Source organism: Eucyclogobius newberryi, unplaced genomic scaffold, assembly GCF_026437365.1.
Source record: "Eucyclogobius newberryi isolate DKJ021-1_F unplaced genomic scaffold, fEucNew1.0.hap1 SCAF_19, whole genome shotgun sequence".
NCBI lineage: Eukaryota > Metazoa > Chordata > Actinopteri > Gobiiformes > Gobiidae > Eucyclogobius > Eucyclogobius newberryi.
Genome location: NW_027315823.1, coordinates 3,071,009 through 3,095,947, shown reverse-complemented (window position 1 = coordinate 3,095,947; position 24,939 = coordinate 3,071,009). Strand labels below are relative to the sequence as shown.

At 47.2% G+C, this 24,939-nt stretch overlaps 4 protein-coding genes across 4 annotated transcripts in view; 2 read left to right on the top strand and 2 right to left on the bottom strand.

Moving 5' to 3' along the window:
• Positions 1-960: 960 nt before the first annotated feature.
• On the top strand, positions 961-10,313 carry mrnip (MRN complex interacting protein). Its single transcript, XM_072451439.1, has 7 exons — positions 961-1,070; positions 4,285-4,344; positions 5,553-5,674; positions 5,926-5,971; positions 6,511-6,635; positions 8,376-8,436; positions 10,123-10,313. Exons 1-7 carry the CDS (start codon positions 1,011-1,013, stop codon positions 10,297-10,299), a joined length of 651 nt encoding a protein of 216 aa, XP_072307540.1. The 5' UTR covers positions 961-1,010; the 3' UTR covers positions 10,300-10,313.
• The window catches only part of cox18 (cytochrome c oxidase assembly factor COX18), a 27,831-nt gene continuing 10,189 nt past the window's right edge, over positions 7,298-24,939 (top strand). Inside the window, exon 1 of the mRNA XM_072451438.1 lies at positions 7,298-7,303. The gene's annotated coding sequence lies outside the window, so the exon portion shown is untranslated. The remainder of the gene's footprint in view (positions 7,304-24,939) is intronic.
• Positions 10,812-21,054, bottom strand: rnf4 (ring finger protein 4). Its single transcript, XM_072452786.1, has 8 exons — positions 20,877-21,054; positions 20,724-20,804; positions 16,156-16,339; positions 14,859-15,007; positions 13,595-13,607; positions 12,241-12,334; positions 11,592-11,643; positions 10,812-11,071 (listed from the first exon to the last, which is right to left on the bottom strand). Exons 2-8 carry the CDS (start codon positions 20,733-20,735, stop codon positions 10,922-10,924), a joined length of 654 nt encoding a protein of 217 aa, XP_072308887.1. The 5' UTR covers positions 20,736-20,804; positions 20,877-21,054; the 3' UTR covers positions 10,812-10,921.
• Positions 21,291-24,939, bottom strand: part of selenot2 (selenoprotein T, 2) — a 6,320-nt gene continuing 2,671 nt past the window's right edge. Inside the window, exons 2-6 of the mRNA XM_072451436.1 lie at positions 23,389-23,499; positions 23,090-23,228; positions 22,615-22,702; positions 22,349-22,474; positions 21,291-21,577 (exon numbers count right to left, since the gene is read on the bottom strand). Coding sequence (XP_072307537.1) covers positions 22,365-22,474; positions 22,615-22,702; positions 23,090-23,228; positions 23,389-23,499 — 448 coding nt within the window. The 3' untranslated portion in view covers positions 21,291-21,577; positions 22,349-22,364. The remainder of the gene's footprint in view (positions 21,578-22,348; positions 22,475-22,614; positions 22,703-23,089; positions 23,229-23,388; positions 23,500-24,939) is intronic.

The following is a 24,939-nucleotide window of genomic DNA, read 5'->3' as shown; positions in this document are numbered from 1 at the left end:
GGAGGAACATGGAAGTTTATTTATAAGTTATTTGTTTTAAGATTTTGTGGTCTGTAGGAGTTATTGACCTTTACAGAGTGAAATGGGGGATGCAGGACATGCAGTAAAATGTTGGAGACGGGAATCAAACTGATGACAGTGCGGCGGCTGCACTTGGAACCAGGCTTAAGTGTTCTTATCCGCTCGACCACCGGGCAGCGGGCACCAGGCAGGGCAGCGGGCACCGGGCAGGGCAGCGGGCAGTGGGCACCGGGCAGGGCAGTGGGCAGCGGGCAGCGGGCAGTGGGCACCGGGCAGGGCAGTGGGCAGCGGGCAGGGCAGCGGGCAGTGGGCACCGGGCAGGGCAGTGGGCAGCGGGCAGGGCAGCGGGCAGGGCAGCGGGCAGGGCAGTGGGCAGCGGGCAGGGCAGCGGGCAGTGGGCACCGGGCAGGGCAGTGGGCACCGGGCAGGGCAGTGGGCAGCGGGCAGGGCAGCGGGCAGTGGGCACCGGGCAGGGCAGTGGGCAGCGGGCAGGGCAGCGGGCAGTGGGCACCGGGCAGGGCAGTGGGCAGCGGGCAGGGCAGCGGGCAGGGCAGCGGGCAGCATGGATGGATGGATTTTGATGGCAAAATTCTTCATGCACAAATGTAAATTTGGAAATGTTAAACCTCTATTCGATGTATATCTGAAATGTGTTTACTTAAAGTTGAACAGAACTTTAAAATGTTTACCAGTTATAACCCTGGATGGTTTGTTGATGAATTGTTTGGTAACAATTCATTAATAAAAAATACTTTTTTTTAAAAACTGCGTACGTATGACGTCCATATGTCGTGATGACGTCACGGAAGCGGATGTAAACAAACCCCGCGAAACCGCGCGAAACAGATCCATGCGCGAAGCTCATTCTTTTTTGGCCGTTGATCTGGCCCGTGCTTTGTCCCCTGTTTGTCCCCTGTTTGTCCCCTGTTTGTCCGCGGAGTGTGATTGTAAAACAGTCCGTCTGACTTTGCTCTGGCTCCGGGGACGAAATGGTCCAAGAGTTTCATGTCCTGCGCTGTTTTTCCTGCGAAGTCTTCCAGGTTCAACAGGTCAGTCTGTGTGTCTGTGTGTGTGTGTGTGTCTGTGTGTCTGTGTGTGTGTGTGTGTCTGTGTGTGTGTGTGTGTCTGTGTGTGTGTGTGTGTGTGTCTGTGTGTGTGTGTGTGTGTGTGTGTGTGTCTGTGTGTGTGTGTGTCTGTGTGTGTGTGTGTCTGTGTGTGTGTGTGTGTGTGTGTGTCTGTGTGTGTGTGTGTGTGTCTGTGTGTCTGTGTGTGTGTGTGTGTCTGTGTGTCTGTGTGTGTGTGTGTGTCTGTGTGTGTGTGTGTGTGTGTGTGTGTGTGTGTCTGTGTGTGTGTGTGTGTCTGTGTGTGTGTGTGTGTCTGTGTGTCTGTGTGTGTGTGTGTGTCTGTGTGTGTGTGTGTGTCTGTGTGTGTGTGTGTGTGTGTGTGTCTGTGTGTGTGTGTGTCTGTGTGTGTGTGTGTGTGTGTGTCTGTGTGTGTGTGTGTCTGTGTGTGTGTGTGTGTGTCTGTGTGTGTGTGTGTCTGTGTGTGTGTCTGTGTGTGTGTGTGTGTGTGTGTGTCTGTGTGTGTGTGTGTGTGTGTGTGTCTGTGTGTGTCTGTGTGTGTGTGTGTGTGTGTGTGTGTGTGTCTGTGTGTGTGTGTGTGTGTGTGTGTGTGTGTGTCTGTGTGTGTGTGTGTCTGTGTGTGTGTGTCTGTGTGTGTGTGTGTGTCTGTGTGTGTGTGTGTGTGTATGTGTGTGTGTGTGTCTGTGTGTGTGTGTGTGTGTGTGTCTGTGTGTGTGTGTGTGTGTGTCTGTGTGTGTGTGTCTGTGTGTGTGTGTGTGTGTGTCTGTGTGTGTGTGTGTGTGTGTGTGTGTGTGTGTCTGTGTGTGTGTCTGTGTGTGTGTGTCTGTGTGTGTGTGTGTGTCTGTGTGTGTGTGTGTGTGTGTGTGTGTATGTGTGTGTGTGTGTGTGTGTGTGTGTCTGTGTGTGTGTGTGTGTGTGTGTCTGTGTGTGTGTGTGTGTGTGTGTGTCTGTGTGTGTGTGTCTGTGTGTGTGTGTGTGTCTGTGTGTGTGTGTGTGTGTGTGTGTGTGTGTATGTGTGTGTGTGTGTGTGTGTGTGTGTATCTGTGTGTGTGTGTGTGTGTGTGTCTGTGTGTGTGTGTGTGTGTGTGTGTGTCTGTGTGTGTGTGTCTGTGTGTGTGTGTGTGTTTAAGATAAGATAAGATATTCCTTTATTGTCCCACATGGGGAAATTTCATTGGTGCAACGCAGGTAGATACAGAGGTAGAAACAGAAGAACAGATCACTTATAGGAAGTCTGAAAAACACTTTCAGTAGAAGATCTCCTATAAATAAATAAAAACTCCCATAGACAAATAAATAAATAAATACCATTGCATGTGATCCCGACAGTAATTGCACATGAATATGTGTCACGACAGCACATAGATTGCACATGAATTTCACAGTAATTGCACATACGACAGAATTGCACATCAGTATTAGGTTAGGTCAGTATTGCGACGGGATAACGTGACGATCTCCGGGTAAGACGACTGTTCTCCGCAGTTTCATGAGTTCCTCCTTTGTGTAAACGCGGTACGGCGCCGCCCGGGGGGCGGGGCCGGAGCCAGGGGGCGGGGCCGGAGCCGGGGGGCGGGGCCGGAGCCGGGGGCGGAGCCGGAGCCGGGGGGCGGGGCCGGAGCCGGGGGCGGAGCCGGAGCCGGGGGGCGGGGCCGGAGCCGGGGGCGGAGCCGGAGCCGGGGGGCGGGGCCGGAGCCGGGGGACTCAGAGCCAAGACACATCGCAACGACACGACGAAAACACTCAATCCAGCCGAATAAAGTCAAAACAAGTTAATTTAAAGCGATTCCAGTGCGTGTCCCGATCGTTCGTGAAGTTCCTCTTTCATATAAACGTGTATATAAACGTGTACCGACGACACGCCGTACTTTAGCGCGGCCGGAGGGCGCGGGGGGGGGCTGGTGGGCTCGCTCGGAGCTAGCTCACGTCACAACAACAAAACGAAAAACGCTCAAATCCAGCCGAAAAAAGTCAAAAACAGTTGAATCAAAAAACTATTCCAGCGCGTGTCCCCATCGTACTGCAAAATAGAAAAAATACACTAACTATATTTACAAAATATAGGAGATAAAGCACAACAAGTGTGAGAAAGAAGAGAGAGCGCCCACACCGGGCTGCCAGCTGTACCAGCGCCTTATGACGTAACTTAAGCTTTATGTAACTTAAGCTTTAAGTGTGTGTGTGTGTGTGCGCGCGTGTCTGTGTGTGTCTGTCTGTGTTTGTGTGTGTGTCTGTGTCTGTGTGTGTCTGTCTGTGTCTGTGTGTGTCTGTCTGTCTGTGTTTGTGTCTGTCTGTGTCTGTGTGTGTGCGCGTGTCTGTGTGTGTCTGTCTGTCTGTGTCTGTGTGTGTGTGTCTGTCTGTGTGTGTCTGTGTCTGTGTGCGTTTAGAAAATATGAGGCTTATTTCCTATAATTCCCAACATTTTCGCTGTATGGAATTTGCGTATTTAGTCCATTTCCCCAGAGGTCGTAGGGCTGTATTACAGGTGACTCATGATATGCAGTGGGAGGGGCTGTGGGAGGGGCTGTGGGAGGGGCTGTGGGAGGGGCTGTGGGAGGGGCTGTGGGAGGGGCTGTGGGAGGGGCTGGTGTGGTGCAGGAGTTTATGGATGAATATTAATCATACAAAGAAATCCCCCCTTTTGTTTGTCCCACCTTTCCCCATTCCAAATATATCATATTTTGATCTGCTATTGTTGCCAAATGTTTCAAACCAGTGGAATCCGACTGAAAAGGTCAAAATCTAAAGTGCTCATGTGACAAAGCCTCTGATAATGAGCCTCTTTATTGTGCTTTATGTGTTACATGTTTGATGTAACGAGTTCAAACAGCGTTTTACATTGTATTTGGGAAGTATAAACTAATGCTTGTGTAAATGTTAAATGCTGCTGCCCTTTGTACTTAAACGTAATTTTGCAGTTCATTCTGCAGATTCCCCCTTTGTGCATTAAACAGATTTCATCATAGGGTCAGCTTGGGCGGAGGGTCAGCTCGGGCGGAGGGTCAGCTCGGGCGGAGGGTCAGCTCGGGCGGAGGGTCAGCTTGTGCGTACCGCTTGAGAATGATCATAACCTTTAGATTGAAAACGGATTCATCTCTTTCATTTTGAGAGATTTGTTACAGATCGATGCAAAGAGAGTTGAACATGATTTTACATATTTATGATATTATGTCTGTTGCAGGTGAAGAGCGTCAACAAGTGGCTCTGTAAAGTGTGCGGAGTGAAGCAGTCTGTGCTCAAGGTGAGGACACGTCTGCCAATGTTCCTCATGCACAACAAATCTGATCCATAAAAGGAGCTCGGGCTGAGCATAAACCGTTGGGCGGGGCAATATGTTAAAAAGAAAGTCGGGCCACGAAAATCTAATTTCAATGAGGCGGGTTTGAAGGTTCTGTGTCTGCGCTTCAGTGTCGTTGCTTTAGCCGCGTCTAGATTCAGTTCTTCATTTCTCCGATTGTAATGAAACACTTTTTGAAGCTTAAAATAAAGAGAACGTGACGTGTCCCTGAACAATGACCTCTGACCTCTGTCGTCTTCTTCTACAGTGTGTCAAATGCTTGCGCTTCCTGCTAGAGTGCCCCCGGTGGCCGTTAGATAGTAGAAATCTATAAATTGGATTCACCGTTATCAGGGCCGAAGGTTCAAAACATGGGGAAAAATAGCGGGCGAGCACTTTCACTCTCGCCAGCTTGTGGCACTTGGCCTTAAAGGCGCAATGGACGATTTTTCGGCGATTTGAGAACTCAGGCGGAAGTGCGCATGCCACTCCCCCGTGCACATGCCACTCCCCCGTGCACATGCCACTCCCCCGTGCACATGCCCCTCCCCCGTGCTCATGCCACTCCCCCGTGCACATGCCACTCCCCCGTGCACATGCCACTCCCCCGTGCACATGCCCCTCCCCCGTGCTCATGCCACTCCCCCGTGCACATGCCCCTCCCCCGTGCACATTCCACTCCCCCGTGCACATGCCACTCCCCCGTGCACATGCCCCTCCCCCGTGCACATGCCACTCCCCCGTGTGGACTGATACAACACACACGTACGTTTGTTTATTAGCGCGATGGATCGCATCACATCGCTCGTCTTCCGTAGATTTCCGTCTCTTATGAGCTCGAACTGTCTTTCTCTGTCTTTTTTTGGTCCCGTACACTGAGGGAACTATATTATGATAGATCCATGCGCTTAGACACGCGGAACCGTGCTGCTCTCGGGGGACGAGCCACACGCGGCTGCAGGTGAGCAGTAGGTGCGTTTTATGATTGACACGTGGCAGGACTAATCGGCCGTCCACAACACGAGGAAATGAGACTCAGATTTGGGCCAAAAAAATCGTCCATTCAACCTTTTAAAAATAATAAAAACAGTAACAATAGTAATCAGAATCCATGGATCTGAAAATATCCATAATTTTCATCTGGATTCAGAGTTTTGAAATACCTCCCCCAGGAATATGGTCGCGGCTCCGGGGCCGACTGCAGACGCCATGTTCAGAAACTCAACTCAGCCAGAGGAGCCAAGATGGAGGAGGAAGCAGAGAGCAGAGCCAAGATGGACGCCCAGGCTTGCCAGTAAATGTCCAAATTTTCCTCATCCCCACATCCGTCTCTCGCGCCTGTCTCGCACCTGTCTCTAACCTTTTTCTCACCTGTCTCTCACCTGGTCCCGTACCTGTCTCACCTATCTCAAACCTGTCTTACACCGGCCCTGCACCTGTCTCTCACCTGTTTCCGCACCGGTCTCTCACCCTTTTCTCACTTGTTTCTCACTTGTTGCACACGTGTCTTCATTTGTCCCACAGTTGTTTAATATTATTTTTCAGAAAAGAGACAGCGTTGGATGAAGAACGGCAGCTCTCGCACAAATCGGTAAAATACGTCTCTTTTTTTTACACTTTGCTTATTTGTTTACATGCTGCTGGGTATTTTAAGTTGAACTGCTCATTATTTCTTATTCAAGCGACCTCAAAGAAAGGTGCACTGTTAAAGTGTTAAAAAACAACCTGTTTATGTTGCATTTGTGCATTTCTTTAATGTGTTACAAAAGTATCGGATCGGGACTCGGTATCGGCAGATACTCAAAATCGGATGACTCGGAATCGGATCCATAAAAACCTAATCGGAACATCCTTAGTTTTTTCTCACTTGGCTGCTTCGTTCTTCAGGGGCCGCAACAATTTGCAAGTTAATTTGACATATTCTTTGGCCTGATGCCACATTACGGTGACAGTAATGACCTGCTCAGCCGCAGTGGCTCATGTATGAGAGACACACAGCTTAGTTTTGCACAGAGGTCGTGTTTTTTCGGGACTGATTTGATTTCCTGAAAAATATTAAACAAATAAGCATTAAAAAGATCCATTTGAAGTGAAACATTTGTCATTTCTTCCTGTGTACGTGTGGTGCAGGTGAGCCGCTGGGACAAGTACTTACCTGCTCCACAGGAAGAGGTGGGGCTTACTCATGAGGGGGTGGAGCCAGAGGAAGAGGCAGTCCTGCTGGACAGAGATCTGTTGTACTCTAGCACACAGAGGTAAGATGTGATCCTCTCTTCTTCACTCTCCACTCACAGATGGACCCTCTGTGAACACCTGCAGGAGGATGTGGTCCTCTGTGAACACCTGCTGCAGGAGGATGTGGTCCTCCTGAACACCTGCAGGAGGATGTGGTCCTCTGAACACCTGCAGCAGGAGGATCTGGTCCTCTGTGAACACCTGCAGGAGGATGTGATCCTCTGTGAACACCTGCAGGAGGATGTGATCCTCTGTGAACACCTGCAGGAGGATGTGATCCTCTGTGAACACCTGCAGGAGGATATGGTCCTCTGAACACCTGCTGCAGGAGGATGTGGTCCTCCTGAACACCTGCAGGAGGATGTGGTCCTCTGAACACCTGCAGCAGGAGGATGTGGTCCTCTGTGAACACCTGCAGGAGGATGTGATCCTCTGTGAACACCTGCAGGAGGATGTGATCCTCTGTGAACACCTGCAGGAGGATGTGATCCTCTGTGAACACCTGCAGGAGGATGTGGTCCTCTGTGAACACCTGCAGGAGGATGTGGTCCTCTGTGAACACCTGCAGGAGGATGTGATCCTCTGTGAACACCTGCAGGAGGATGTGATCCTCTGTGAACACCTGCAGGAGGATGTGATCCTCTGTGAACACCTGCAGGAGGATGTGATCCTCTGTGAACACCTGCAGGTGGATGTGGTCCTCTGTGAACACCTGCAGGAGGATGTGGTCCTCTGTGAACACCTGCAGGAGGATGTGGTCCTCTGTGAACACCTGCAGGAGGATGTGGTCCTCTGTGAACACCTGCAGGAGGATGTGGTCCTCTGTGAACACCTGCAGGAGGATGTGGTCCTCTGTGAACACCTGCAGGAGGAGGACGTGGTCCTCTGTGAACACCTGCAGGAGGATGTGATCCTCTGTGAACACCTGCAGGAGGAGGACGTGGTCCTCAGGAAACAACATCCAGAGGCAGAAATGATCAGGGTTTTACCCAATGTGTTGTGTGTATGTATGTATGTATGTGTATATATATATATATATGTATGTATGTATGTATGTATGTATGTATGTATGTATGTATGTATGTATGTATGTATGTATGTATGTATGTATGTATGTATGTATGTATATATATATATATATATATATATATATATATATATATATATATATATATATATATATATATATATATATATATATATATATATATATATATATATATATGTGTGTATGTATATATATATATATGTATATGTTCTTGTACACAGGCACCCGTAGTAATAACTGTGGCTGTATGAGTTGTTTCCTGCGTGTAACATGTTCATGCTCAAGCAGACTTCAGTAAATGCTTGTTCTAACAATGATCAGCCTCCACAGTATAACACGGTGTCAGAAGACGATGTGAAAAGAGAAGATGACACAGTTTCAACCACCACAGAACCTGAGTTTGCATGAGCCGCTGTGTCATGCTAGCGGCGCCTCGGCCTCTGTTTACACCTCCACCGTCTCCACGCTAGGCTACGTCACGGGTTGGGCGGGGGAGGCAGATTGCTCTTCATGAGGGTGAGGGCGAATCTCAAACTAAGCCGTCTGCATTTCCGGGTTTGTGAGCCGGGTCCAAGATATGGGTGATATTTTATAACAGTTATGTTATGGGTGTTGCACAACCACTTATCAAATATACATTAGGGTAGACTACGAAAACGGGAAATATAGCATAATATGGGATCTTTAAGTACATATACTTTTATTGTTTCAGGGTTGAAAAGAGAGGGATGGACTGCGGTCAACAGTGGAAGAGGAGGAGAACGTCCGACAAGGTGAGTCTGTCATCTGCTCCAAATTCTGTAGTGGCAATGCAAACAGAAATAGTAGTTTTAAAAATTGACTTGAGTTCCTATCATGCAGTTTTAGAAGCAGTTTTAGCAATAACTATCTCCCTCGCATTGGGGCTCCATGCAAGAGCTCGCCTCGTAGAGGATAAATGATAATGATAAAGGTGAGGAATCAGCCCAGAGCTGCACAGGAGCTGGACAATGGCCTGAAGAGAGCTCTGACCACAGTTTATTTTTCCAAAGTTTAAAACCTAAAACATAGAACAAACAAAAAACACAAAACAAGACTAGAGAGCTAAATTGAAAAACACAGATGGGAAAACAAAATGCGAGTCAGGCTGCCCAACCTGAGAAATTTGATTCATATTCCCCTAAAACAGATCCTTATGTAATAAATCATTCTTAATTAATTCTAATAGAATCTGCTCCACCCAACTTTAAGTTTCAATCTGAATCATGAGAAAACAAAAAGGGTGGAGGGGTCTGTGTCATTGATGCAATAATGACCTGCAGGTTGTCTTTTGGGGTGTTTTCATCATTTGAATATGTCTCCTTTTTAAAATGGAGCTAAAACAGTCTCATTCTCTTCATTGTTTTATACAAGCCTCTCCAGCACTGCCAACGTTTTATTGATGATTTTACTGAGATGTTTCAGTCGTATGCACAGACTTTGATGGTTTGGTCATTACAGGTGATTTCAATGTGCATGTTGATAATATTTGACAGAAACGCTAAAGAGCTTGATGCTGTCCTTGAAACCTTCAGTCTTACTCAGCATGTGAGAGGCCCCACCCACAGCAGAGGGCACACTCTGGATCTCATAATTACAAAGGGGGGTAAATATTTCAAATGTCAATGTGGTCGATGCTGCTCTGTCTGATCATTTGTGTCTTCTTTGACCTGTCTGTTTCTCCCAACCCACCGGCTGGTCCTGCAGCTGTTCAGAGGAGATACATAGCATATTTTCTGGACTATAGGTCCATATGCGCCCCCCCTTATTTTAGATTCTCACAGTGGAAATGCTCCTAAGATGAAAATTTCAGACCCATGATTTCTAAGAACTTGCAAAATCGTCGGGTGTTCAAATACTTATACACACTGTAATACTAATTATTAGAGGATTTTAAGTCCGTAGACATTTTTAGACTGGGCTGTAGCATGAAGGACAGAGGGAAGGACATTGCAGCAAACTATCAAGAGCCGTATTCAGTCTCACAACGCTGTGGGTTTCTCACATGAAGCACGTGTGCTGTCCACTCACAGAGTGCCTCCAGACACAGTGGTCAACTTGTCTGGTCGCTGTCCCTCGAGGTCACAATGCTCCAACACAACCACAAAGAAAGCAGCACTAGCCACAAGACTGATAAAGAGCCACAGCTGAATGTGAATCGTCTAAAGATGAACGAGCGATTACACCGACTCAGACCTTCAGAGACTTAAGGCACAGCACATATGCCAAGCTCCAAGTGCAGCCGGTTGCAGTGTCGTGAGTTTACTGCATGTCCTCCCCTCTCATCCCCCATTCCACACTGTCCTTTCCTGTCTAATAAAGCCTACGGGCCAAAAGATTCTTTAAAAGAAAAGGATTTTTGTAACTAACTTTCTGCTGGTAAAATCAGAAGAATCCTGCTGCTGTGGAGAAAATGAGGTTTGCATTTGTTCTGTGTGCAGGACGTGTCTGGGCCAGGCCGCTCCAGCACACGCCCTCATCCACAGGCGACTCCGCCCCACGCCGTGTCCAAGTGGAGCTCCTTCCTGGGGAGGCCCTCCGCTTCAGAATCTGGCTCCCGGGTCTCCACGTCTTCAATGTTTCAGAGCGGAGAGGACTTAGACCTGAACTGGACCTGAACCTTCCCCAGACCAAGGACTTTCAGAGCCGTTAAGCGTCGTTTACATTTTACAACATGCAAAGTGCTCTAAATACGGGCACTCCTGCTTCACATGACTCAAGAACACAGTATTATCATTTGAGTTTATTAAAAATCTATTTACATAGAGGGCAACAAAATGGCAAACCAACTGTATTTCTATGATAGACTTAGGCACAAAGAACCATGAAACAATGGTCATTTTATCTTGACTAACTGGGGTCTATCTTTGTGGCACTGGAAACAAACTTGTTTCATTTGTTATTTTGAGTAAAGGTTTGAAAAATTAAAGACTTTCAATTGAGAGAGAAAAAAAAAAAGTTCAAGCATTTCCATTTTCCACATAGGTCCATAAACACATGCATGTGGTTGCACAGCGCCCCCTGCAGTTAGGCTGCTGTGGCAGTAGTTGTGTTTAGATTAGGAACATGGAAGTACAAGTGTATTAACCACATTTATGTCTGCCTGAGTAAAGCATGAACAAAGACTTAATTCATAGTTAACAAATGGTTTATTGAGAATAATTTAGGCTTCGTAACGACTGAACTAATGGTCTAAACTTCATTCCTAACCTTAAATAAGTGCTTTGCCGTTCATGCTTGTTATATATGTATGGGGTGGTAGTGTCCTTTGGGGAGCTTCTTTCTGCAGATGGGACACGAGTGGCTCCGGTTCAGGGAGTCTCTCAAACAAATACTGCAGAAGATGTGTCCACATCGAGTCGAGACCAGGAGCCGTCCACTGTCCACGATCTGCAGCACAAGACAAAAGCATCTCAATGAGAAAAGACCCAGAGGGACTAGAGTGGACATCCCTGACCGTGACTGGACACGGCCTCATTCCAAATGGAAGACAATCCTCACAAAATACATGTCAGAACTGGAGCTCCTGGTTCAGAGCACAATAAAAAGGTGTTTCTGATTCTGTTCAGTCTGACCTGATGACATCACAAGGCCTCTAGCCTTTCACAAATCATTTGTTTTCAAGTGTGTACTATAAATACATGTTCCTATAAGTATCTAGTTTCAGTATCCTGGGGATTCATTACTGCTCGTGATGGAACAACTCCCTTATGTCGATTTCATACAATCTTTTGTTTTTTCAGAACAAGATCCTGTTCTGCTTTTCTGTTCATTTTTAAATAAAACTGAACCTTTCGTTAAATTACAATATTAGCGCTTTAATATTGTATACACAAGGCCACGGCGCTGAAGGTCCAATCACTGACGAGGAAGGATGTTTAAACGCCATGAGACAGAGACAGACAGACACCTCGAAGTAGGAGTCCATGCAGACGGGACAGCTGATGTGGACTCCTGAGGACCTGGAGGACACAGGATGAGGTCAGAATGGTACGGGATTTACGGCGCCATCATCTGGTCGCAGAGGGAATTACACAGTTTACACTAATGCAGACAAGAGTACAGCTTCAAATAGTAATTGAGGGCTATGGCCCAGTCCGATGCTGCAATGAGACAGTCCTTGAATGGCCCATGTTTAGACAGCTCTGAGCTAGAGACCTGCACAGGACGGTCTTTAAATTAACAAACTGAACTAATCCCACTGAAACAGACAGGGGGGGACAGCACGTACAATACACAATAATGTACAGATAAAATAAACAAGTGATGGGGATGTAACAGGGGGAAGAAGTGTAGTCAGTGGGGTAGAGGAGGCTATTTACTCCTGGGAGTGCTATTCATGGCATCTATTTATTTTATAGACTCCGTTGGCCAGTCTTATATACCACGGTATAATATCAGCTCGTTTCAACCGGTTTGTTATGTAAACAGCTGAATATTGGTTTGTATAGATTTTTTAAAATAACTTTCATTATTGGCCATTTTTTTTGTACAGCATGAAACAAAGTACTTTTGCTTTGCTCTGAGGACATTAGTGTTTAGTGGAATGTCTAGCTCACCCCTGTCTCAGAGCAGACGCTGTGGAGGTGGTGGTGGTCCCAGTCGCAGTGGGCTCCTCTTCATCACTGCTCACTACGTAACTCTGGCTCTGCTCTGAAACATGAAGGGTTAGGACACAAGACGGAAGGAGAGGACACAAGCAGCAGGAGGAGGGAGGACACAAGCAGCAGGAGGAGGGAGGACACAAGCAGCAGGAGGAGGGAGGACACAAGCAGCAGGAGGAGGGAGGACACAAGCGGCAGGAGGAGGCAGGACACAAGCGGCAGGAGGAGGGAGGACACAAGCGGCAAGAGGAGGGAGGACACAAGCGGCAGGAGGAGGCAGGACACAAGCGGCAAGAGGAGGGAGGACACAAGCGGCAGGAGGAGGGAGGGAGGACACAAGCGGCAAGAGGAGGGAGCACACAAGCGGGAGGAGGAGGGAGGCAGGACACAAGCGGCAGGAGGAGGGAGGACACAAGCAGCAAGAGGAGGGAGGACACAAGCGGCAAGAGGAGGGAGGACACAAGCGGCAGGAGGAGGGAGGACACAAGCGGCAGGAGGGAGGACACAAGCGGCAGGAGGGGGAGGGAGGACACAAGCGGCAGGAGGGGGAGGGAGGACACAAGCGCAGGAGGAGGGAGGGAGGACACAAGCGGCAGGAGGGGGATGGAGGACACAAGCGCAGGAGGAGGGAGGACACAAGCGGCAGGAGGGAGGACACAAGCGGCAGGAGGGGGAGGGAGGACACAAGCGGCAGGAGGGGGAGGGAGGACACAAGCGCAGGAGGAGGGAGGGAGGACACAAGCGGCAGGAGGGGGAGGGAGGACACAAGCGCAGGAGGAGGGAGGGAGGACACAAGCGCAGGAGGAGGGAGGGAGGACACAAGCGGCAGGAGGAGGGAGGACACAAGCGGCAGGAGGGGGAGGGAGGACACAAGCGGCAGGAGGGGGAGGGAGGACACAAGCGCAGGAGGAGGGAGGGAGGACACAAGCGGCAGGAGGGGGATGGAGGACACAAGCGCAGGAGGAGGGGGAGGGAGGACACAAGCGCAGGAGGGGGAGGGAGGACACAAGTGCAGGAGGGGGAGGGAGGACACAAGCGGCAGGAGGGGGAGGGAGGACACAAGCGCAGGAGGAGGGAGGGAGGACACAAGCGGCAGGAGGGGGAGGGAGGACACAAGCGGCAGGAGGGGGAGGGAGGACACAAGCGCAGGAGGGGGAGGGAGGACACAAGTGCAGGAGGGGGAGGGAGGACACAAGCGGCAGGAGGGGGAGGGAGGACACAAGCGGCAGGAGGGGGAGGGAGGACACAAGCGCAGGAGGAGGGAGGGAGGACACAAGCGCAGGAGGGGGAGGGAGGACACAAGACTCACCTTCGTCGAGGACCTGTACAGAAGAAGGAGGAGATTAGAGAGAACACCACTTTTCTGGAGGTCCATCACAGGATGATCTCTGGTGCTGGTTCTTCTCTGTCACAGAAGTATTGAACACCCTGCAATGTTGCTAGTTCTCTGAATTAGAAATTATGGAGGAGCCTAAAATGTTCATCGTAGGTACAGCTCCACTTTGAGACAGAATCTTAAAAAAAAAGACACCAGAGACAACAGTGTAGACCTCCACAGGTCTGGAAAGGGCTACGGGCGATTGGGTGGTTTCTGCTGCACCAGGACACCAGCCGCTCCATCTCCTGTAGACAGACTCATCCCTGTGCGAGATGAGCCCGATGAGGGTGGTGTCGTCATGGCGATGAGGGTGGTGTCGTCATGGCGATGAGGGTGGCGTCGTCATGGTGATGAGGGTGGTGTCACCCTCAAACTTTATCAGTTTTACAGAGTCGTGGCTGGAGGTGCAGCAGTTTGTGTTTAGGGAGAAGATCAGAGGAGAAAGTACACAGCCCTGTGGAGCACCTGTGAGACATTCTTCGTCTGCTTAAGTCAGCACATGTCCAGGACCGTCTGAAGTTTTTCCATTGACAATCTGGATGGTCCAGAGTCATGGGAGAAATAGATCCAATAGAAAGTCTTTGGAGGAGACGAATCTGTGTTGCTCAGTGACAGCAGCGACAGCCCTGAAACCTGAGGAGTGGGCCAGAATCCTGCTGCAGCGTGTGCAAACCTGGTCAAGGACTACAGGAAACCTTAACCTCTGTAATTGTAAACAAAGGGTTTTGTACCAGATATATTAACAATCAAGTAGAAATCATACAATGTGTTTTTTTTAATTCCGTCTCGTGGTGAAAATGCTCCTACAATGGCAATTTCTGACCTCTCGATCATTTCTAAGTGGGAGCACTAGCAGGGCGTTCAAATACTTACTTTCCTCACTGTACAGGTCAGTAGTCACGGTACAACTGTATTTTGGGTTTACACACAGGAGTGAGCCCCTGTGCCACGCCTTTAGGTGCACTTTGTAAAGGGCTTTACCTGAAATGTTTCACAGGGCTTTTCTTATTTATTGATCAATCTTTCTGTTCAAAACGAAAATAAAACTGACTTAATTTCCATTCAACACAAAAAACAGTCACATTTCTTCCTCCAAAGTCTGACCTGGGTCTAATGGTGATTTTGATGCCCTCTTTTCATCATATGGCATTAAAGTCATGTTTTAAACGGGTGCGTGTTTGAGCCTCATACACACCAGGACTGTGTCGTTGGTGAGGTCCACCACAGCTGGGGAGTCAGAGGTCGGTGAGGTCAAATCCACCACTTCTCGACCAGGAGTAGAAATGGAATCAGAACCCAGATCGGGCTCGAGAACAGGACTGAAGACGGGCCCCGCTGGTCCATCTGCAGATACAAAGTCCATTTAGAGGACATCAAAGACCCAATCTGAAGATGTGGCTCAAGATTCAATCCTCTGTTTCACCCGCTACTGTCAAAACAGAGCAATTAGGGCCAATTAAAGGCACTCAGGGGCCTCGCTACTTACATTCAGGGGCCCCCTCCATCCCTATCATGATGAATCAAAATGGCCCACCATCCGTTTTGACCTGAGGGGAAAATAAACCATCCCTAAAACCTCAGATTCTGTCGGCTTGACTGGTTTTCACACAGGTTTATTCAGCGTGGTTCGAGTTTGTCCTCAGAGCACATGTGGAGAAGCTGCTGTCCGCTCTGGCTCGAAAAGCTCATGTCAGAGAGCGGAGCATGAACACGGCCCCCGAACACGGCCCCCCGAACACGGCCCCCCGAACACGGCCCCCCGAACACGGCCCCCCGAACACGGCCCCCCGAAACACGGCCCCCGAACACAGCCCCCGAACACAGCCCCCGAACACAGCCCCCGAACACAGCCCCCGAAACACGGCCCCCGAAACACGGCCCCCGAAACACAGCCCCCGAACACAGCCCCCGAACACAGCCCCCGAACACGGCCCCCGAACACGGCCCCCGAAACACGGCCCCCGAAACACGGCCCCCGAAACACGGCCCCCGAAACACAGCCCCCGAACACAGCCCCCGAACACAGCCCCCGAACACAGCCCCCGAACACAGCCCCCGAACACAGCCCCCGAACACAGCCCCCGAACACAGCCCCCGAACACAGCCCCCGAACACAGCCCCCGAACACAGCCCCCGAACACAGCCCCCGAACACAGCCCCCGAACACAGCCCCCGAACACAGCCCCCGAACACAGCCCCCGAACACAGCCCCCGAACACAGCCCCCGAACACAGCCCCCGAACACAGCCCCCGAACACAGCCCCCGAACACAGCCCCTGAGAAGTGAGGGGGAAAACAGGCTTATTTGGATATATTTTGGAACAATTTAAATATAGTTGTGACACAGTGATTGTAGCTTGTATCGGCCAATCACTGATGGCCTTGATCACCAGCCCACTGGCACGTGCAGATTTAAGATGAATCCTGCTCCTAGTGGAAGTTTATATGAATAGCAGGGATGACACAGAGGCGTGGCCCTGGTCCACACTGACCCTCGTTGCTGGAGTCCAGGCTGATGGTATCTCCTGGTGGACTCTTGTTCATGGTAGTCCGGCTTTTGGCTCTGGTTCTGGTTCTGGGCTGTGTTTTGTTGGTCCGTTCTTGTTTGGACCTGGGGCTTGATCTAGGCTGGGCTCTGGATGGACTTGATCTCGGCCGCCTTCTCGTTCTGTCAGACTTCAAAAGAAAAGAACAAACATCACAGTGTTAGAAGGACAATGAAGAGAAAAAACGATCCCTACGATGGCGACTGTGGACGAGGGGCCTCTGGCCTTGAAGTCTAAAGAATGAAGTCTAGAGAATGAAGTCTAGAGAATGAAGTCTAAGATGGACAGTAGGTGGCAATAATGTAACACTTGGATACCAACCACGATTAAACACCAAAGAAGAACGTTCATCCTTCAGGAAACAGTGTGACTGGTCATTGTGTTTCATTGAGACACATCACTCCCAGTCAATGTATGTGAAAGGGCCGGTGCAACACAGAGTACATACTTTTAATTTAAATCACAAAGGTCTCATTTAGTCCAAAGTCTATTGAGTTTGTCCATTTCCAGATTCAGATTGATTTCCCATTTGTCTAATGTCTGCCACGATGTCAGTCCCGTCCTGATCGTGGATATGGATACAATTTTGACAGACGAGTTGCGGAAATGAGAATTTTACTCTAAAAAGTGGTAATTGTAATTACCACTTTGAAACATGTAAAAGATAAACCATATAAGACATATTTATTTTAATTAATAAAATTGTTTTATATTAAATTCTTTGGTGCCTCCATAATGTTGAGATTTGGAGAGACTGACCCATCTGTTGATTGTGTCCATTGCAGGAGTTTTGAGGCCCAAGTACATTGTAAAATTGAGTGGGATGGTAATGTCAAACGCTGCAGTGCAATATTCATTCCAGTCCAATGACCCTGAACAACAAGACAATCCCAAAACACATGATGGTGGTTTGTCTCCTGCTGCCACATCCTCTCCAACAGTCTGCATTTCCCTGTGAGTCATGGGCACTTTGACATGGGGTTGTGAAGAATAAACGTGAACATTTTTTCCAACAAAATTCCCTCCAAACATGTGAATTTGTGGTTCTCCTCTGAGAAGTTAATTGGAAATTTAAAAAAATTCCAATCACCGCTACAGATTAGGGTTCCCTCAGAGTGGTTTCCTACCAGGTCTGTGTAGGTGATATAAAGGTGATAAAGGAGTCTCTTGTAAAAAAATATATATATATATAATGTATTTTTTTCATTCTTTCATTTCTGTTAAATATTTTGATTGGGTTCAATATGCAGGTAACGTCAAAGGATGCTCCTTGTAAAACTTCCGATGCTTTCCGAATGCTTTCTTTGATGAGTGGATGTAACGAGACAGAGTTCATGTACTAAAGCATAAGCTAACATGGAACATAAAGTCTGATGTCAAAAACAAAATCACATCACTATCATCAGTCTTTTCAAATCAATAGTAATGTATCACCATGTGACCAGTGTCCTTAAGAGCACCTCTGCCTGTCCCAGTGTTCTGAGCACATACTTTTTACCTTTGTAAGTCACCGGAAGCGTCGCAGGCAAAGAGAATCCATGTCTCAGTTTTCTCCTCCTGAGCTCCTCACAGATGTGGTGGAAGGTTCCTTGTTGCTGACGAACCTCGTTTGGAATATCTGGAGCAAAGAAGACGTGCTCGTCTTTATACTGGAGGTCTCCTTTAACCCTTGCATCCTTCAAGACACGTTCCTTCACACGATCGTTAAGAACCCTCATTTACAGGCCTCGTGGTTTATCAGCTGCTGGTCTTGGGTTTGCTCAGGCGATGTGCTCTTTCGATTGTGATGGGAACTTCAACTCCTGAGCCTCCTGAGCTCTGGGACCAACTATTCCAGAAAACTTTCAGTATCTTCTCTCTCTTGGAGCCCCATAAGTCTGAGGTTGGGTCGACATGGTCTGGACTCCAAATCCAGGATCTTATTTTTCATATTATTGTTCTCCGTCTGCAGACTCATTACCGCGGCTCGCAGCGCCGCCATGTCACGCAGCATTTCATTTCTTTTAATTTCATGCATCATAATGGCCAGTCGGTGTAAGGTGATCCCCCTCCACCTTTGGACAAAAGCGAGCTTGGGGACCCAACTTTGGGGACAGAGTTTTGTTTCCTGGCGGGGAGTGGCATTAGCTTGTGCTGCGGATTGACAGCTTCATTTGTTTACATCTCGTGGCGTTACCAGACTTGCGTTTTCTCTGTTTGTTCATCTTTTGCTCCTCGTGGTTTAGAATTCTGTGGGTGAAACTGTATTTTGTTCTCTTCTAAACATTGCTGTTTGACTGTACGTTTGGTCCGTTTTGTGAGTATGTGCTGGACTCGCACTGAGTTGAAACTAAAGCCTCCAAACTATGGTCCAGGGGCTATAGGTTGCCCACAGACACATTTTTATTGGTCCTCAGTCAGGCCTCCTGCTGAACTGGTCCAAATGATCATAGGCAGTACTTTTCACTGCACATTTAATTCATTCAACAATCATAGCTTCAATAACATCACATTGTGTTATCCACCTAAACATGACTGTTCTAAGACTTCATAGTCTAAGACCGGTGCGTTCTATCTAGGGCTGCACCGATATTTTGGCACAGTATCAGTATCGGCCGATATTCAAGTCATTGAGTAATATTTCAAAACCACAGAGTGTGATCAGACACAGAGTCTAAAGAGGAGCAGTTGCTGCAGCAGCAAAAGTGACAGTGATGATGACACGGTCAATTTTTTTTTTTTTTTAAATTGCAATGGACGATTTTTTTCCGATTTGAGAACTCAGGCGGAAGTGCACATGCCACTCCCCCGTGTGGACTGATACAACACAGACGTGTGTTTGTTTATTAGCGCGACGGATCACATCACAGCTCTCGTCTCCCGTAGATTTCCGTCTTCTTCTGTGTCAGCTCGAACTGTTTTTCTCCGTCTTCATTTTGTCCCGTACACTGAGGGAACTATATTATGATAGATCAATGCGCTTAGACACGCGGAAACATGCTACTCACGCGGCTGCAGGTGAGCGATAGGTGCGTTTTATGATTGATACGTGGCAGGACTAATTGCCAGTCCACGCCACGAGGAAATGAGACTCAGATTTGGGTCAAAAAAATCGTCCATTCAACCTTTAAATAAGAAAAAAAAAATGCCAGAGTTCAAAATGACCAAATAAAATATAGAAAATATTGGCCTAGTATCGTTATCGGTTTAAGCGTTTCCAATAACATCGGTATCGGCCCCAATATTTCCATATCGGTGCACCACTAGTTCTACTTCTAACGTTGCGTTCTAGCGTGTTTGTGGCCAACAGTGAGGATGCTACACTTCTGATACTATATATTTAGATAGTGTGTAAGGTGAAGGTCGTGTAAAACAGGGGTCCCCAACCTTTTCGCACCACGGACCGGAATAATGTAGGTTTTATTTTCACGGACCGGTGTGACGGTTTATGTCGCGGTCAGGTTAACTTGCTCGGAAGTGGGCGGGGCTTGGAAAAGACGCGTTTGTACATTAAGTGTACCATACCAAAAGATCTGAACTGGAGTAACATAAGGTACAGTTACACGTGTCCTCACTGTTCTTCTGACTGAAGCTCATCAGAGAAATATGGCAAAAATAAGTGCATAAAAATGACAGCTCACCACACGCAGTAGGAGCCCTGCGTGTGTTTCTGTGCACGAGATGGTCCCGTGTAGGACTGATGGAGACAATGACACCCGCAGTGTGTTTAAGTCCAGTCTGCTGTAGTTTTGTCTTGTTGCCTTCACGGCGCGGGAAGTAGTGCTCAGACTCTTGTAAAAGTAAAAACAGGTGATCGTGCAGCAGTTGCAGAATTCTGGCCCAGGAGACGTGTCCAAAATCCCCGCTGGCTCCTCGTCTGCTCCTCGTCTGCTCCTCACTTGGCCTTTTCCCCTTTGCAAAAATGCTCTCCAAAAACTTTTGTTTTTCACTCATTTTCGCGGCTTGTGGTTGTACTTTTGAGCAGCGTGTTTGATGCGACGCGTCCGCGATGACGTATCACGTATAATGCACGTATCAGTTGTTCTCACGCAGGACAAGAGCAGAGATATAATATACTGCCATTATATTTAATGGATTTCACTGGCAATTTCCTATAAGGCTTTTCATGATAAATCCACAGACGAGCTCACTAGTGTCATGAGGGACAGGCCAAAGTTACGTCAGAGAAGATGCGTCACTGAGAGATTATTATTTTGTGCGGCCCGGGAGCAAACACGTTGCGGACCGGTACCGGTCCCCGGCCCGGTGGTTGGGGACCCCTGGTGTAAACCACTACTTTGGTTGTGGGGCTGCATTGCCATGACCCTTGACCTTATGTAGCCATACGGGCAGCCGTCCGTCTGTGGCCGGTTCCGGGCCGGTTCTGACACGTTCGTCCCTCTTCCACCAGCTCGGCTTAAGTTCCCGGGGGATAGTTTTACTAACTAACAGTTTTACATGATTAAAGGTGGAGTTTGGTCGGGGTTTTATGACTCACATGTTTAACATGACAAAGCTACAGAAGCATGACTCACCATAGTCTTCATTTCAGGAGCAAACACCTCGGTTCGTCACGGGTTCGAGTCTAAATGGTTTCGCCCTCTTCAGTTCGAGTCCTACAGACAGAACATGTCCATATTAAACACAATCATGAATGTCAGAGATGAGTCTTCTATGTTAGAACTCACTCGTGTCAACACCAGGCTGGTTCAGTCAGTGCCACAGCCTAAGACAGCGGCCAAACCCGGGCTTAAACCGGGACCGGGTCTAGGAGAAGCTCCGGAGAAAGTCCCGCAAAGACGGACCGAATAAACCCGTCCCAGAAGCCGGACCGAGCCGCAGTGCCGCTCATGTAAACTGAGTGTTGTTCCGAGGCGGAAGTCATGGGCGGGACACAGTGCACACATTAAAGTAGAGCGCCCCCTGCTGCCCCGGCGCCGCACCGCAGCTGCCCCGAGGAAATCAATTGATACCGACAAAAATTCAAGTAAACATATCTTGTTTATTATTAGTATTATTATTATTATAATATGTAGGCCTATAAACACAAGTATGATTTGACAACGTTCAAAACTCTGGCCTACAGACTACAATAGTCAATGCTGCAACAATTACTCAAAAAATAAACCACCAAAGGAACAGTACAACAAACGTCACTACATCAACACATTAAACACACACGTTTGTTTTAATGAAAATAATGTCATTTGTTTTAAATACATCATGTCAATAAGAGTTCTCTGTAGAGTTCTGTGACTGGGCTTTAGATGGCCAACGGTTTTCAGGCTGAGCTTCTTCAGAAACTGCTTTAAAACTCAGCCATCATTAAGTGCCACCAAGGTCCTTCCACTGAAGAAACTCCAGCAAACCACAATACAGCAAACACGATCTAAAGAGGACACAAGAAATACAAACATAGTGTCAAAACAGATGAACAGAATATCATAAAGATCATACAGAGGGCAGAGAATCTAGACGCCGCAAGGGACTTTTGGCAAAATTGTATTAAAGCTTCAAAAAGAAGTGTCCTCTCTTTAATGCTCAAATGTTCCTAAAATATTCGCACCTATTAAAAAGTCCTGCCTTTAATCCATTACTTCATTTGTCAACACTCTGAAGGAGCCATTTGTCTCCTGGCAATGTAACCAGAACACCTGTAACCCACATACTTTATAATATCAATATCAAATCAACCATTTTAGGAAGATCAGTTTGAACTCCAAACCCACAAATTAAAAATGAGTAAAAATATCACTAACGTTTAATCAGCCTTTTATTAGTCCCTTAAGTGTATGCAGACCAGTTACTCATTCATTTGGTGTAGTTCAGATACAGTGTCATTGTCTTCATCATGAAATTTAGGCTTTCAACTGCACAGAATTAGAGAAAAATTGAAAACACAGCCCTTAAAATCAGAGCATGTGTGATTTGTCCTTCTCCATTTTCTGATAACGGTTCGCTTATCTTACAAATAAATGTAAAACAAACGATGAAATAAAAGCAGTTTTAACACCATAATGTAATGCAACTCAATGTAAGTATTGTAAGTATTCGGAGTGCAGAAAAAGTAACAATATATTTTAATAAAAGGTATTCAATAATCTGTATTCTTTAAGTATTCTATCCATCACTGCTCTCACGGGTAAAACAGATCCATTACCCATTGTGGTCCAGGTCTAAGTGAAGACTGGTTCCTGGTTCATTTTCAGGTGAGAGTCCAGGATCTGGAAAAGTTCCTGCAGGTTCAGCACGTACCCAGACTGCAGCTTCGACCAGACAGGAAAATCTGTGGGAACAATATAAGGGTCAAAACGCCGATATTCCAGCTGTAAACTCAGGTCGAACCCAGTGGTTTTTGGACTTTGACCATTGCAAACCACGTGTTGGGAACCACAGGTCAAAACCACGGTCCGATCTAAACCGTACCATTGAGGCTGATCTCGAAGGCTCCAGTGGACAGGAAGTGTGTCTCCATCATATTGCAGACGAAAAAGGCCATGAGGCACGAGAAGATCTAAAAGAAAACACACAAAAAACACGCCACCACAAGATCAATGATTGAACTTTTATACAGCGTTTTTCCAAATTCAACACACTTCAACAAGGACTCAAGGAAGGACTCAAGGAAGGACACAAGGAAGGACACAAGGAAGGACACAAGGAAGGACACAAGGAAGGACACAAGGAAGGACACAAGGAAGGACACAAGGAAGGACTCAAGGAAGGACTCAAGGAAGGACTCAAGGAAGGACTCAAGGAAGGACTCAAGGAAGGACTCAAGGAAGGACTCAAGGAAGGACTCAAGGAAGGACTCAAGGAAGGACTCAAGGAAGGACTCAAGGAAGGACTCTCAAACGCACACGAGGAGGAGTGACAGGAAGAAGAGGAAAGTGGGTTCCACCTTGTTCTGCTGAGTCCAGGTCCAGATCCGGCCCAAGGACTCTGTGGGTTCTGTGTTCAAAAGTCTGAATGGACTGGTTCCAGAGAATATCAGGACCAAGGCGAGGAGCTTCAGGTAGAAGACCAGGTTCCCCAGGTACCTACAAGAGGGGTCAGCACAGGAATGGATCAGGACTGAAACAGGTCGAAATCTTGTCAACAGTGGGTTAAAATTAGGGCTTAGTAATATGGACAACAATGTTTACTTCAATATCATTTTTCATATCTTGATACATCTATTTTGATTCAAAAATCATGTACTTATTAATGGTGGTGGGAGGGTAGTTGCTTCCCTCAATGTGCAGCTCTGGGTAGATCTGGTTGATGGCCCTGGAATAGTCCTGGAACACTTTACTGTAGCCTCAGGAAATGCTGAAAACACATACACACAAGTTAAGCTGCATATGGATTATCTAGGGATTTTGACCTACTAAACATTAATTTAATTAATTAATTAATTAAATATATATATATATAATAATAATAATAATAAAATAATAATAATAATAATAAATATAGCCGCAAGCGGCAATGATCGGCCCTCGCTACGCCGCCGCCACGCCGCAAGAGGAGGGGGCGCTAACGCGCCCCAATTGTCCTTTTATTACGCCTACTGCTGAATCTGTGACGCTGTCACATCTTCTCCCCTTTGTTTTACCATCAAAAAGCAATTTTATTTTGAATTCTTGGCAAAATGTGCGGCTTTGCCGCACAGACACCGTGACTCTTTGAATAAAAATGTGGATAACTTTTGATGGTCCTGAAGATGAGTCTCACCAAATTTCAGGTTAATAGGGCTGACGCCCTAAGAGGAGTTGGTGAAAGTCTAAAGTGTAAACATGTTCTGGTGATTTCCCCATTGGAATAACATGGAAGGTTTCGGTCATCGTTACGGCAAAACCATAACAATTATGACATGGGTCTCATTGACTTTTTTGATTGGGATTCTAAAATTGAGTTGTGTGTCAAAATTCATATAATTTCGCAAAACTAAACATTTAACCTCCATATAAAATCTGTAGGGGGCGCTGTGGCTCCAAATTAATTTATTTCACTTCAAGTTGGTTTAGGACAAAGAGTTTAACAACTGATTCTAATTTGACGCAATTCGGACTTTATCTGCGCAAACGGCAGAAATGTAAATTTGGGAGATTTCTGAAATTCTTGCTACAGTTTGCGGCTTCGCCGCACAGAGACCGTGACAGGTATCAATGTAATTTGGATAACTTTTGATGTCCCACTCCTCAGTAGCATTTTCACCAAATTTCAGCTTTTTAGGGCCAACGCCCTGGGAGGAGTTCGTAAAAGTACGACGTTTGGAAAAACTCCGAAGTCATGTTTAGCCATTTTTGAAGCAATATGGCCGACATTTGGTTGGGCGGACGGCGTTGCCGTAATAATATTTTTTACTTCTCTTGTCACCATCTACCTCTGCGCCAAATTTCATGATTCTACGATCAGATTTCTTTTGGGTCATTTCCCATCTCTCAATGCATTTTTGGTACATTTGGGGGCGCTGACGCGCCAATTTTTTTTATTTTAGAAAAGGGAAATAGCCAGAATGTAGAGAGGCACGATTTTTAGAGGTGTGCAAATTTTTGTGACTTTTCGTCAATGTTCACTGGGTGAAAAATAGGGGGGGTTGGTCCCGAGAAGAAGAAGAAGAAGAAGAAGAAAGAAAGAATAATATTCCGATGCAAAAACAATGTTTCCCATTTTTCAAATATCATAAACTATACATTTTCGGAAAGCGCTCGCGCTTTCCTACCTCATGGTGTGGGTCCCTGGTCACAGACGGGTACTTTCGTTAAT

Excerpts from the sequence above, each read along its gene's own strand:
- mrnip (XM_072451439.1), top strand. The coding sequence starts at position 1,011 with ATGGTCCAAGAGTTTCATGTCCTGCGCTGTTTTTCCTGCGAAGTCTTC. Across the intron at positions 1,071-4,284 it reads AAGTCTTCCAGGTTCAACAG|GTGAAGAGCGTCAACAAGTG; the intron begins GTCAGTCTGTGT and ends TGTCTGTTGCAG. Across the intron at positions 5,675-5,925 it reads ATGGACGCCCAGGCTTGCCA|AAAAGAGACAGCGTTGGATG; the intron begins GTAAATGTCCAA and ends ATTATTTTTCAG.
- rnf4 (XM_072452786.1), bottom strand. Across the intron at positions 15,008-16,155 it reads CCTGGACTCCAGCAACGAGG|ATGGACCAGCGGGGCCCGTC; the intron begins GTCAGTGTGGAC and ends TTGTATCTGCAG. Across the intron at positions 11,644-12,240 it reads GCGTCTGCTCTGAGACAGGG|GTCCTCAGGAGTCCACATCA; the intron begins GTGAGCTAGACA and ends TGTGTCCTCCAG.